The sequence below is a fragment of the Dermochelys coriacea genome, chromosome 3 (assembly GCF_009764565.3).
Source record: "Dermochelys coriacea isolate rDerCor1 chromosome 3, rDerCor1.pri.v4, whole genome shotgun sequence".
NCBI lineage: Eukaryota > Metazoa > Chordata > Testudines > Dermochelyidae > Dermochelys > Dermochelys coriacea.
The window spans coordinates 62,214,963-62,230,076 of NC_050070.1; the positions used below are offsets into that span (position 1 = coordinate 62,214,963).

The following is a 15,114-nucleotide window of genomic DNA, read 5'->3' on the forward strand; positions in this document are numbered from 1 at the left end:
TGAGTACCTGAAGCTCGCTGACTTTTCTGGCTGAAGTGGTGGTGACCAAGCATAACATTTAAGAATAAAATAGTGGCTGGAGCACTCCAAGAAGTGCTCAGAGGGGTGCTCCTTAAGTTTGTGAAAGATGATATTGAGATCCCATTCTGGAGCAGGGCCTCTGACCAACATATAAGCATGTTTAAGAAATCTGATACCACTGGTTAAGAGAAGACCAAAACCAACGGAATCAGTGGATGATACACCGAAACTGCTGCCAGATGAACCTTAAATCAAACTGAATGAGAGCTTAGAGTGCAGAACTGCAGTAAGTAGCATTCTGATAGCTGGGGCTACAACTTTACTCTAATTATGAGCTCAATTGTAAAAAGTATGTAAAAGTTCAAGAAATGTCACAATAACCTATAACAACAAATACATGTTGATGGGGAAAAGTACGAAAGGGAGACAGACTGAATTAGTCTAAACAAAAACACCTACTACTATAACTCAAGGACTTCGCTGAAATCGTGCTTGGTAAAAACAGAGATGTGGAACCAAAAATGAATGAACCAGATGAACGTATGTTTGGCCTAATTGGTGGACAAATAACACTAATTATTCTCTTTTTAGGTCCTTAACAAAAAATACTTTGAGGGGAAAAGATGAAAGAATAAATGGAAGCTATTAGAGCGAGCTTCACCATTTTGGCTGCAACCCCTAGCTACCATTTACTGAGATCTGCCTTTTTCACCCGATCTTGAGAAATGACCTGACCAGACCGAGCTAAACAGAGAGGGACTCAAATAACAACACCTCCCCTACCAGCTCCAGCTGAATCCCAGACATCACCTGAGATGAAGCAGGATCAAACTTTAACAGAAGCAACAAGAGCTCCAGTTCATCTCAACTAACTTCTCTTTTCCTCAAAAGAACAGTTACCATCTTTCATACCATCTAAAAGACTGTCAAACAAGAGGGTTTGTCCTTCTAAAAGGGAAGAAGAAATGTTGTTAAAATAAAATCCTTACTTAATACTTTACATTTCAAATGACTTAACTGTTTTTCCTTCTTTTCTGTGTGTTTAATAAAAGATTAAAAGAATTTGCAATGGTGTGCTTGCCATAGTGCTAAGCAGGATGAGGTTTCTGGTTACCAAACTCTCCGGACCTTGTTTATGTTTGACACTATTTAATATAAGACAGTGGTTGGGTTAACTTAAACAATTTTGGCCTATTTATTACATTCAAATTAATACAACAGTAGTCTAGAATCTTCCTCATCGGGTCTTGCACTGGGTCTAAGCCACGTTGGGCTGCCTATATTGAGAACCTTTTTCATCTAGAGGAGTAAGTTTTCCTCCTGGATAGTTTCCTGCTCTGTGACAGGATCACCTGAACGTGTGACGAAAACTTCCTTTCCACGGCATTCAGCCAGCCAATATCCAGGCTGTCAGTTGCAGTGACTTCAGGTCTGGATGGAATACCTGACTCTGATATTGAGAAAACAGGTCTGGGAACCTGATTTGTAGTTGCATGGACATCTGAAGGAAGTCCATCATCCACAATTGTTTCGGCCAGCACAGAGCTATGAGGGTTCACTTGATCATATCTGGCTTTGGCAATTGCTCTGGAGATTAGAGGAAAGGCATAAAGAAGCCCAAGATCTTTCCCAGTCACTGTGGAAGTTGCCTGACAAAGATCCTGTGTCCATGCCTCCACTAAAAGAAAAGTCTGTCCTTTGTAGCAAACTGGTCTATCATCGGATTCCAGATTTCAGCAGTGGTTAGTGACTGCCTGCTTTAGAAATCTGTCAGGTTGTTGTTGTTTCTTGGAAGGTGCAGGGCTGTCCAAGTTATGCTATGCAGAGAGCAACACTTCCATAGCACGATCGCTTTCTTGCTAAGGCGCGGAGGGAGGGGGAAGAGGGGGGAGGGGAAGGAGGCTCCCCCTTGTTTCTTTATGTAGTACACTTCAGACTTATTGTCTCTCAGTATCTCTGCTACTGAGTGTCACAGGACTGGGAGCAATGCCACAGATATCAGCACTCTGATGACTTTAAGTCCTAAAATGTTTCCGTGTAATTTCACCCGATGGCCCAGGAGGGGTACTCAATCCAAGGCAGATGTGTTTGATACTAATGATCTAGATCAGTGGTGGGCAACCTGCGGCCCACATGCGGCCCATCAGGGTAAGTTGATCGCAGGCCATGAGACATTTTGCGAACACTGACTGTCCGCAAGAATGGCCCTTCGCAGCTCCCAGTGGCCACGGTTCGCCATTCCCAACCAATGGAAGCTGTGGGAAGCGGCGGGCTGCAGGGACTTACATTGGCATATAGCCACTGCAGTAATTATATCCCTTGTGCATGTCTATACTTTGCTTTTGTGTCAGCAGTGTGCATCCTCATCAGAAGCACTTGTAGTGATTGTACTATCAGTGTGGGGCATTGCTGGATGGCTCCTGAAAGCCAGTAACAGTCGATGTAAGCAACGCAATGTCTACACCAACACTGCGCTGAACTATCAACATCAAACTTGACTCTACGCCACTCATGCAGCTAGAATTATTAAGTCAGCGTAGCAGAGCAGTTACATCAGCGGCTACAAAATTTAAGTGTAGATAATTCCATAGTCAGGTCAACGTAAGCTGCCTTGCATCGACCTAGCTCTGTAGTGTAGACCAGACCTAAGTCCATTTTGCCTGGGTGGCAAGATAGACTGGAATGACCAAGGGGACTGTCTGTAACTCCATGGTAAGAATGTTAGATGCTTCAGGAGTTCACATTTGTTACTGGGTTGATCTTCTCTTAGTGCATACGCGCTCAGCCCTTTGATAGCATCATCATCAGCAAGATGAAGAGTCAGTAGTCCACTGTCCAAGTAAGTCAGGGACAAAATTCAGCAACAAATCTCAGTCATGTGCCATATGACTACTGGGTTGGTGAAATCTAATAGTAGAACATGCAACCAGCGTGGAGTCTCTGCCTTGAATTTCGGCACTCTCAGTTGTGAGCCACTTAAGACAGTGTGACACCTTCTTCCTTAGTTACGCCATCTTGACAACTAGGTATTTCATAGAGACTCTCAGTGCCATGGAGCATCTTAAGAGCAGTACCTTGTACTGATAGTGATTTGGCCCCACTGGGGGGAAGGATAGCTCAGTGGTTTGAGCACTGGCGGGCTAAACCCAGGGTTGTGAGTTCAATCCTTGAGGAGGCCATTTAGGGATCAGGGGCAAAAAATGGGGATTGGTCCTGCTTTGAGCAGGGGGTTGGACTAGATGACCTCCTGAGGTCCCTTCCAACCCTGATATTCTATGATTCTATGAATCACAGGCATTTCCTGTGTGCTGGGTGGATCGCAACGTGGAAGTACCTATTCTGTAAGTTAAGAGCTACAAATCACTCCAGAGCTTGGAGGGATGAAATAATGGAGGCAAACCTAACAATCTTGAATCTGAAGCCGCATAAGTATTTGTTTAGTCTCCTCAAGTCTTGATAATTGAAGACCCCCTTCTTCTTCTTCAGAAACCTGTTTCCCGTACTCCAGTGGAACCTCTTCTACAGCTCGTAGACGAAATAACAAGGCTGCTTCTGATTGCAAAAGGCTTTCGCGAGAAGAATCCTTAAGGAGGGAAGGGAAGCGAAGTGATTCATGCAGCCATGGGCAAGAAGTTCCCCAAGGAAGAACAGGCATCTTCTGTGTTCATCTCTAAGAGGCATTAAGCCATCACAGAAAGGAGAGGGTTTAACCCCAGTGATGATAATTTGTGTTAAGCACCTCACCCCATTGTACAGGGAGGTCTCCTCCTGCCTATCCTAACTGCTTTCTTTTCTTTTTTTTTAAAGAAACTTATAAAAAAGGAAAAGTGAAGGATTCATTGTAACAGAGTTCTGAAAAATGAGAAGCTGCTCAAACAGTCCTGGTTCTATTAGGCTGCAACAGGCAGTCAGTGGGAACTGAGGGAAGGTTGGGACCACTCTACCCTTTATGCCCTCACTTGGAAGAATGAGGCAGCACAGGGTGCGCATGCATAAGCCCACCAGACACTGCTGCTCAAAAGATTCAAAGCTTGTGCACACAAGAGGTACACATACCCAAAGAAAGATCCACACTGATATATACTGAAAGAACATTAATTTCTCTCTCATTCTAGTGAGAATCTGAATTCATGAGTGCACTTCCTGGATACGGTCAGGGTTCAAACAGCAGCTATCTTGCATATGTGGCTATTCTAAAGTATACTCAGTTCATAAAGATCTTTTAACTGATTACAAGCAGTAAGCCAGTTTCTAGCCCCAAGAGTTTAATTTTGATTTAAGAGTCACAGATTCTTCAGAAGAACCCACATGGCATCTAAGGCAACTGAGTAAAACGTATCTGAAAGTAGGTATTTTCAAGAAGCAGTCAGCTGTAGGTTGGTAAATACACTCAAAAGCTTGTGTGTTTGCTCAGGAACAGAGCTTTAGGGCTAGAAACCACATATTAGTTATCCTGGCTTAATATTTCTAAAGGTTAAAACAATTTTCAGAGAAGCTTGTGTGGATATGAGTATAGGATTTCACTTATTTGTGAAATGACATATAGAAGAATTTACTTATATTTATCAATAAGGCAAAAATCCTGAGTATATTTATTCTCAAAATCTGTTTCTTATGGGAGTTTTACCATTCACAGAAATAAAATTACTACAGACTGTAATATCCTGACCCCTTTTTTGGCAGAGGTGGGTGTGAGGGTCTGTAACACTATGTTCACCCCCTTTTCAAGACTATGATAAATTCTGAACAAACTATGCCTTGTAAGGTATCATTTCAAAACTCAATTTGCTGATCATTACTGTCATTGTAAAATATGTATGGCAACATTGTATGCAAAGTTATAAGATTCCACTGTATGATGTTACTTAGACATATTCCAGATCTTGGAAAGCAGCCACAAAACAGTTCTTCAGAGACAAAAGGCAAACTGAGGCCACAGGCAGGCATCAATAAAATCAAATGGACTATCACCTAATTAAGTGGCCATTCTTTGGCAGGAAAAAGTGTTAGAGCGAGAAATTTACATCTTGCCAAAGAAATAGCTGGAGGTTCCCATCTGCACAGACATTGTCTCTTGAAGCCAAGCAGGAGATGATTCTCGAAGAAGAGAAAAATGTATTAAGAATGGGGAACAGATGCCCCAAGTTATTCCTCCCTTCCTCTCTACCCACAGCAGCCACAACACCCGAAGAACAAAAAAAACAGCTTTGGACTGAGGGAGAGGACCGTGTCTGAAAGGAAATCAACCAGTGAGACTGCTGGAACATATGCTGAGGTACTTTTGCTTTGCATTCACTCAGTATTAAGTATTAGTTGGGTTTTACCTTTTATTTCTGTGTAACCAATTCTGACTTTTATGCCTCACTACTTGTAATCAGTTAAAATCTATCTTTCCGTAGTTAATAAACTTTTTTATTGTTTTATCTAAACCTGTGTGTTTGGATTTAAGTGTTTGGGAAACTTCATTTGGGATAACAGGATTTGTGCATATAATTTTCTATAAATAAAATGATGGACTTTATGAGAGGTTGTGTTGTCCAGGAAAGGGCGGGCAGTACAATATACACATTTCTGGGGGAAAGTTTGGGATCATGAATTTGCTGGTGTTGTTCTGCAGTATAATTCAAGAGTGGCTGACCAGAGCACTCATGCAGTATAGCTGGGAGTAGTTTACATGATGGAGTCTGTGGGTAAGTAGACCAGGAGTGGTTGCTCCCATAGCAAAGCAGTGTAAAAGAGAATTTTCCCAGGCTGGAAAATTGAGAGAGGACAGCTGTTCAACAGTCCAGATTGTACCCTGGGTAATGTCACAGTGGGGCACTAACCCAGTTCTTCATTTTTCTGAAATGAACCCAGATGTTGGGTTCATTTCAGAAAAATGATGAACTGGGTTAATGTCCCACCCCCACCAAAAAAGAAATCAAGATGTAAAAATAAGGTCCCATAACCAAATGATTGCTCCCAACAGCCAAACAATACTGTGTAGTATTTATGAAGTAGGCTACTGATCCTAGGCATTTATGTCCCTGTCACACTGTCCCAGCACAGTATGAAAACCTAATCACCCATTTGCCAAACTACAACTTTCCAAATCAGCTCCTACCTAAATACCATTTCTTCCAAAAGATGCAAAAATAGCAAGTTGATATTTTTTAAAAGTACAGTTTATAAAAACTATAAATCCATCAAGATATACACATACCAAAGCTGAGTTACCTTATGTCAACAAGACACAAATTCAAACGTAACAATTTAAGAGAATTAATCCATCAGCTTTCAGAGGAGATTTCTTACCTTGCTACCCCCAGTGACAGCTCAGGTACCACAACCCTTCGACTCCAAGCCACGAGGTCCCGCTCAGTGGCTATTTCACTTCGTGGTGCGTTGCTATGCATCTGTCGCACACCCTCAATTTGTCCACTGCGCCTTAATCCTATATTTGGTGGTGAATGTACTTCTGAGGTAGAGCTTACAGAGCCTGAGAAATTAAAATAGTAATTGTTGTCATCTAAATTCTAAGGGAAGGCTTGCAAAAACAAAGAGCAAGAGTAGCAATTTTAGTACATACATTACTTGAACTATTGCTTCAGAAGAAAATTAAAGCATTAATTGAAAATGTCCAAGTGCAGCTGTATGTCCATATTATCCAGAGGCACATTTCTCCTGCACAAGAATGCAGTTCACAGGCAACAAGCAGTAAAAGTATAAAGATCTGAACAACGTAAAACAAGCTGAAAAGCATTACTGTAGGTTCTCTCAATCCATATAGTATATGTTAACTGTTGGTCTTTAAAACCACCTTCTGAAAACATTTGCACATTAAGGGTTATATCTTATCTTAAGCTAACAGTAATTACTGTGTATACTCGTTCATATGCTGAATATTTTTGGTAAAAAAGTGATGCATCAAAGAGCAGGGGTTGGCTTATAAACGGGTCTACACCAAAATTTGATGATTTTAAACTCTATAAAATCATTGAATTGAATATCTAATACATTGTCATTTTGTTTACCTGGAGTGTCAGCAGGCATGGAGCCCCTCAGTTCCCTTTGGCCGCGGTTTGCCATTCCCAGCCAATGGGAGCTGCGGGAAGTTCCACATTGGCTAGGAATGGCGAACCGTGACCACAGGGAGCCGAGGGGCTCCGTGCCTACAAAAGCTCCAGGTAAACAAAACGTCCCGACCCGCCAGCGACTTACCCTGACGGGCCGGGAGCCAAAGTTTGCCAACCCCTGAAATGTAGGGTCGGCTTATGAAAGGGTGATACAGTTTTTACTATTTTTACCTATCCATCTTAGAGCGTCCGCTTATAAATGAATGGGCTAATGAATAAATATATATGGTAAGTAGGCTCTTGTCACTGATCTCAGGTTCTAGGTTCACTGTAGCTGGAGATTCCCATCCCCACAGACTTTCTGTCTCTTGAACCACAGCTGGAGATAATTCTCAAAGAAGAGGAAAAAGTATAAGAATGGGGAACAGACACCCCAAAGTATCCCTCTCTTTCTCTATCAATAGCAGCCACAACATATGAGGAACCTGGATCTCCTACCGAATCCAGTCACTCCTTAAGAAATGCGAAAAAGCTAGTACCCTCAAAAAATCAGATCCATTGTGACATTCATAGAATTTGGGGAGTGATGGAGTCCTGGAGATTAGGTTTCCAGTTCATAAAAGTGGTTTTGATAGTGTATGAAGGGGAAACAAAACAAATATGCAAATAAATATATAAACAAACAAACAAAACAAACATACTCCAAACACTCAAATAGGAGCTGACAGCTTATGCATCCCCTCAAGATCCTTTCATGTAGAAATTAATATCTCTACCTTTGGTCTGACAGTTCTGGGTCTTGCTCCTTCTTCAGATTTACCTTCACTATTTTAATCTGTTTTTTATTCACCTGCAGATTACCAGGAGATGTGCAGCAAGCTAACTGCATTGGTCCTTACTAAAGCTGCTCCAGAGCCATCCTTTTTCAGGTATTGCCTCATATCTCCCACATCCTTTGTGGCAACTATAGTATTTTTATCAGTCAGGTAGCTGTTTCCAGATTACACAACAGTATTAAATTAATGCTCTCTTCTAAAGAACAGGTGGTTGCAGCACAATTTTTGAGCTTTGCTGTACAGCTACTATACAGTTACAATCTATATTCCTTTCAGTTAAATAATTCATTAAATTTCATAAAAAGGCTGGAAAGCAGCAGTAATATTTATCCCCAAGTTTGTCTTTTCCACCACTCTCATACCTCCTCAATCTCATTATATCCATTTGTTTTCCATTTCACATATTCTTTCTACATTGCAATTAAAAATCCACATCTGCCCTGTGCTAATGGGCTGTTTAACTGGAGCCTGGACTCTAGGAGCCTGTAAGGTGGGAAGGTCCCAGAGCCTGGGCTGCAGCCTGAGCTTAAAGGTCCACACTGCAATTAAACAGTACTTTAGCTTGAGCCCCGTGAGCCCAAGTCAGCTGGCATAGGCCAGCTGTAGGTGCCTGACTGCAGTGTAGACATATCCTCATTGTAAATTGTTTGAAAAGAAACAAAAAAAGTTTGTTTACTTCTTCCTATCCGGCTAGGATTGCTGGTGCCTGCCTCCCCAGAACGTCTCTGATCTTGTTCTTGCTGAAGTCTTTGTATCATACTGTCCAATGGACTAACTTCCTGATTTGCTTGTTGACTCAGTACTTGGTTCAGTCCTGTGGGGAAAAAAAGCAAAAAACAAAACTACATTTTGACAAGATAAGCCAAGTATTCCAAACTATCCAAGTTCTACCTGTAAAATTTGCGAAGTGCAATATAAGTTACTGCATGTCTTGTAAGTGTTAGCACAGACATTCTAGTTTTAAAAATCTAACCCACTTGTTGTTAGATTTCTTGCTACCAATTAGATTATCAATTCCATAGTGCCAGAACCATATACTCAAACTTGTATGAGTGCCACAACAAGTAATGCAAAATAACCTTGGGTAGTTCTTAGAGAAGTAAATATCTTGTTATAGAATATTGTCAGCAAAGCATAACATTTTGTAGTCTAACTGCATTCAATTATAGTAGTTTCCATTTAGTTTATACCTGTATTGGAGTTTAATTATGTATTTGATTAAGGCCACAGCTTAATCAGTAGTAACATTTATTGGACAAACACAAAAAGAATGATTACTTACTCTACAGAAACTATGGTTCTTCAATATGTCATATCCACACAGATTCCACTTGTGGCGCACATGCACCCTTGATCAGATCCTTTTTGACTTGTAGCATCCATTAGGGCCACACGTGCACCCTGGGAGCCCTGGAGCACACCAAGCCTCCCCAGCTGAAAGCATAAAGGGTGGAGTGGGCTTATCCACCAATACAGAAAGCCACAGGAACAGACTGTGAATTAGTGGGAGATGGAGGACAGGTTGTGGAATTTACGTGGACAACATATTTTAAAGAACCAGATACTAGAGGGAAAGTAATCATTCTTTCTTCAAGTTATTGTCCACACTGATTTCACTCTTGGGGACTAACGAACAATTATTTAATTGCTTGGAGATGGATAAAAGGGGTCCCACTTGAATTAGGATAGCGGAATAGCCCTACTGAAAATTAGCATCTGATCTGGAAGCTTACACTGGGAATAGTGAGTGGTAAGTGTGTGGATTGAGATCCATGTAGCTTCTTTACATATCTCAGAGGGAATATTAGCCAAACAGTCAATAAAGGCTGCTTGAGCCATAGTGAAATAAAGTTCTATATGATCTTTCGAGCTAGATGATATGTCATTATGCAATCGGAGATCCATGTGGATATGGGATGCCCTCTGAGTCCGTCTGCAAATGCTACAAATAGCCTAGATGTGCTCTTTAAAGATCTTGTCCTATCTAATAAAATAAATCTCTCACTATGGCTATTGTGTAAAGCTTCACTTCCCCTGGATTAATATGAAGCTTGGGAAAGAAAACCAGAAGGTAAGTGAACTAATTTATATGGGATTCTGAAATCATTTTAGGCAGGAACTTCAGGTGAAGTCTAAGAGTAATCGTGTCATTGTGAAATTCTGCATATGGGGGACCAGGCATGAGTGTCCAAATTTCCCCTGTTCTCCTAGATTACTTAAGGATCACTGAAAGCTGTTGTCACTGACAGGTGAGAAAAGCAGGAGGTGGCAAGAGTAAAAGGGGAGCCCCAATAAATCCAGCTAGTACCATATTAAGATACCAGGGAGAAGGGGGTATTGTAACTAGGTAGAAAACATAAATATGTATTTTCAATATTTTTGCCACTGTGTGTAAAAAAAACACGTCGTCACCTGGGATAGGACAATAATTTGCAGATACTGCTGCTAAATGGACTCTTACTGAACTGACAGCAAGTTGAGGCTGGTCTCCAGGCTAACAAATACTCTACTATTGCTGGAGTTGGAGAGGTCAGTGGTGAAAGCCAGTGCAGACATGCTCAGAAAAAACCTCTTCCATTTGGCCTTGTATGTCAGTCTGCTCAAAGACTCCTTATTTTAAAGCAATATGTTCTGAATCTCAGCTGAACATACCATCCAGCCTGTCGGGTGTAGTGATGCTGGGTCCCGGTTCAAGAATCTGAGTGATTATGTCAGGCAGAGCTGGTAAGATGTCTGTGCTGATGTATTCACACTTGGAGAATCTCAGAACTCTTGGCCCATGCTGAGCCTATCATGAGGATGTGACCAGCATATGGTCTCAGTTTCTTCAGAACCCTTGGTATCAAGGGTACTGGGGAAAGGCGTACATTAATCCCAGTGTACACTGGAGGAGGAACACATCTGTCAGGGAGCCTGGCCTAGTATTCCCTCTGATGCAAAGCATCCAATACTTGTTGTGACATGCTGCAAACAAGTGCACTTTTGAGAGTCCCCATCTGAAAACGCACAGCAGGATTGAGTATTTGAGGCCACTCAGTTTTCAGAATAATTCCAGGTGAGCTAGTCTGCTAGGGTGTTTTAGAGACTGGGCAGGTGGAGCGATATCGGATGCACCATTCCCATAGATGTACAGCTTCTTGGCAGAGTGGAGAGAATCTCTCTTACACTTATCTGTTTATATAGTGCAACACTAGTGTTGTCTGCCAGTACTTGGATTGCTGAGCACTGCAGAAGAGGTAAGAAAGCCTTACATGCCAGGTGTATGATGTGGAGACCTACAATTTTTATGTGTATACAGACCTGCTGTAGCCCCCTGAATTTTCAGCTGCTCCAGATGCACCAGCACAAACTCAGACTAGATGCATCTTTTACTAGAACTTTTAAAAATAAAGGCATGGAGGAAGGAACTCTGTTGCACACCTGAAATGTTTCTAGGGTGACCAGACAGCAAGTGTGAAAAATCGGGACGGGGTAGGGGGGTGATAGGTGCCAAAAAAGACAAAGCACCAAATATCGGGTCTGTCCCTATAAAATCAGGACATCTGGTCACCCTAAATGGTTCTATCCATCAGTTTAACAAGGAGAAGATTTCCTGTGGGACTGTGATCACCATATCCATGCTATGCCTGTTTAGTAAATATACTGATTTAATCCACCCTTGCCACTTCTAAGGAGAAATCTGGCATGCTGTGTAACGTAAGTGTATGTAGTCATATGTCCCATGAGCCGTAGACACATCCTCACCAGTGTTCTTGTGTGGGCTTGAAGTTGAATGAGGAAGTCCATTATTCTCCAAAATCTCTATTGGGGAAGATATGTCCTCACTGACCTGCAATCTAACACTGCCCTTATGAATTCTATGCTCTGAGTTAGAGTCAATATGGATTCTGAGTCCTAGTGAAGCAAATAATTTTAGAATTACACAAAGTTAACCAGTAACTTGCTGTGGAGATCTTCCTCGAACTAGCTAGTTATCTAGATAGGGATCTACCTGAATTCTACCTCCTTAGTATTAGCTGCCACTACAGCCAGAACTTGGGTAAAGACCCAGGGAGTTGTGGAGTGGCCAAAGATTAGGACTCTGTATTGGAAGTATGATGTTCCTACCAGGAATCTCAGGTACTTTCTATGTACTGTGTGTATCAAAATGTGAAAGTGTGTGTCTTGCAAATCAAGAACTATGAACCAGTCCACAGGATCAAAAAAAAAATTGATTACAGAAGTCAGGGTCACCATGAGGAATTTGAAATGATGGATGAAGGTGTTGAGACATCAAAGATTGAGGATGGGTCTCCAACTCCATTTCTTCTTGGGATTAAGTAGTAGTGGGAATAAAACACTCTTGTCCCTGAATTCTAAGGGCACTTCCTCCATTGCTCCCAGTTGTAAAAAGGGGTCTCTCTCTTGCTTCAAACATCTCTAATGAAAGGGCCCCTGAAAAGGGGGAGGACGTTGAAGCAGACTGAAACTGAAATGGATACCCTTGTTTATTAACCCAGGGGCCCACCTATCCAATGTTATCCCAGCTCAGTTCTTGAAAATAAAACAAGTGCTTACCAAATGGGGAGAGGGGCAAGTTGAATAGAAAGAGTTTTGTGGAGGAACAATCAAGATGTCAATGGCATCAAATTTATTATGTATTTGGAGCCCCAGACTGGGAGGCAGTTGAGGGGAAGGCAGAATCACCTCTGGTAAAATCTCTGCCTCTCCCTTGGAGTCTCCAATGACGCGGATATCATCGGGATGGAGACCACTGCCTGTAGTGAAGCCATGGTCTCTGCTGCTCTCTCTTCAGAGAGAAGACAGAGTCCCAAGGAGTGCAAGGTTGCCCTGGAATCTTTCAGGGTATGGAATGTTTCATCTGTGCCACTATTAAACAGATTAATGCTCTCAAATGAGAGCTCCTCAACTGCTATCTGCCCTCAAGTGGTAGGATCTCAATTGTTACCTGGATCTCCCTTTGAATTCCAAATGCCTGACCCCATAAAGGATCTCCTCGTGGTAACTGCATTGGCTAGAGTTCTTTCTGCTGAGTCAGGAAATCCGATCACAGACTAAAGTGAGGCTCTGGCAGTCAGCTAGCCCTGGACCATGAGGGATTTCATCTCCTCCTGATGCCTGTTGGATAGTTTGTCTACAACACTGAGAGCTTGTCCCAATTAAAAAAAAAAAAAGTACTTGAGGTACTTGGTAGTTTGCTACCCTCATTTGCAGACTGGCTAATGAATAGCCTTTTTGACCAAAAAAGTCAAGGTTTTAGGGTCTTTTCCATAAGGTGTTAACTTTGGAGAACCATGATGTTTTTGTCCTTTCTTGGACAGCTTGCACCACCAGAGAGCCAGGGGCAGGATGACAGTAAAAGAACTCAAACCACTTGGCATGGACCTTCTACCTTCCATCAAATCTCTTGGAGCTGGATGGTACTGATGTAAGCATATGCCAAATTGACTTGGCAGGTTTGACTAAGCATCATTTGTAGGCATAATTGGTCTTCCTGATATTCGGAACTTAATGCTTTTGTTCCTGAATAACCTCTAAAGGAATGTCTACTGTTTCTATCATCCTCATCATTAGCTCTTGAAAGACCTTAAACTGATCCATCAAGGCTGTAGTTGGAGGGTTGACAGGCTTATCTGGGGAAGAAGAGGAGGTGGGTACTTCTGCTCAGCAGAGTGAAGGTCATCCCCTCATTCTCCATCTAACCTTCTAGTAGCTGTGGCTGGATCTGCTGAGAAGTCTGGGGAGAATGACTCTCCTTCCTGGCTGAGAGAGATCCGTCCCTCGATAAAGAGAAGAATGCTAGTTTCCTGAAATAAGGATTCATATCCCAGGGGGACCAATACAGCGATGACTGGTATGGGTATCATGGGGGAGAGGACAAAGATGGGATACCCATTGGGATGTTCCCAATGCAACTTTGATCATCTTCTAGCTCCTCTAACATACTAAGCTCCACAGTCTCACTATGCTACCCATGGGAGTAATGGGCCATCAGTAGGAAGAATCTCTGCTGATGAGGAAGAGCAGGAGCAAACCTCCTCTAGGGAAGGATCCTGTCTGGTGTATCTTATTTAAGACGTTGGTACCAATGAGACACCTCTGGAAAGACATAGCAGCTGAGGAGTTAGCAATAATGTCTCAATCTACATTCTAGCAAGGGTGACTCCTACATAAGGCCAATGGAAAAGCCACTCAGTTCTGTGAACTGCTTCAGTGCTGAGCTGGAAAGCACTGAAGTATCCAGTGCTGTAGTCTCAGATGCTGGTGGCTGATACTTCTTCAGTCAGTGAACCACTCTCCACTGAAGCTCAATGTACCAAGCTCAATGCCAAGGTTCTGTACTCAGGGCAACTCAGTCATTGGATTCTGGAGGAACTGATGAAGCCTTAGTCTACAATATCAAGGTACCAGAACCAGACTCAGTTTTATGGCCCTTAAGAGAAGACGGCCAAGAAGAAATGTGGCCCTTGGGTCTCCTGCTCGGCATCGGTGAATGTAACCTACACCTAGTTTCTTCACTGGAGAGATGCATCTTCTTGACCCTGCAGGGGCAGACAAACAAGGCATGTGAGTAGCATCAGCCTGGGAGCATGGAGTGGAATCATGGCTCAGCAGGGCACTAGTGATAACAATCTGACCTGCCTGCTGACGCTTCTCTGATCTCCCAGAGCCTGAGCAAGCTTGTATAGGCCTCCCACGCCTTCTGGGTGAGATTCGAGAAGGAAAGGCCCGTGGAAAAATGTTCCAAAATGCGTCTCTCAGAGACAGACGAGGCATTGAGAATGCCCATCATTAATGGGCATAGTGATGTCACATAAGGAACAGGTCTTAAACCCTGGTGACTTGGTGTCTGCCATATTCTTAGTACCCCTGTACAAGTGTGCATGTGTTGGGGGCTACCTAGGCGAAAGGAAACATAGCGGGCTAAACTATGAAAAAAGGAATATTGTCTTTTTGATTATTTGTTTAAAGCCACCAGGCAAAGGAAACTTAACTAAACTAGCTAACACTAAACTACATTAAACAATACCATTAATTGTAAACCTAAAGATCTAGTTTGCAGTGCCAGAGATGTGAACGCGGCAAATGGCACTGTATCACAGTCACAGGTGGCAAGAAGGAAGTGAGTGGCAATTTAGCCTGTTCCACACCTTTTATTCCATCAAATTTATTTGGTGAAGGAGGAGTGTTGAGGAGGGCAT

The 15,114-nt window shown here is 42.4% G+C and overlaps 1 protein-coding gene across 5 annotated transcripts in view; it reads right to left on the bottom strand.

The window, feature by feature from the left end:
• LOC119853819 (pleckstrin homology domain interacting protein) overlaps positions 1 to 15,114 on the bottom strand; it is a 311,916-nt gene that overhangs the window by 117,390 nt on the left and 179,412 nt on the right. For all 5 annotated transcript variants that reach the window (XM_038397319.2, XM_038397318.2, XM_043510549.1 and 2 more), the window contains 2 exons: positions 8,589 to 8,726; positions 6,316 to 6,499 (listed from right to left, as the gene is read on the bottom strand). In XM_038397319.2, coding sequence (XP_038253247.1) covers positions 6,316 to 6,499; positions 8,589 to 8,726 — 322 coding nt within the window. The remainder of the gene's footprint in view (positions 1 to 6,315; positions 6,500 to 8,588; positions 8,727 to 15,114) is intronic.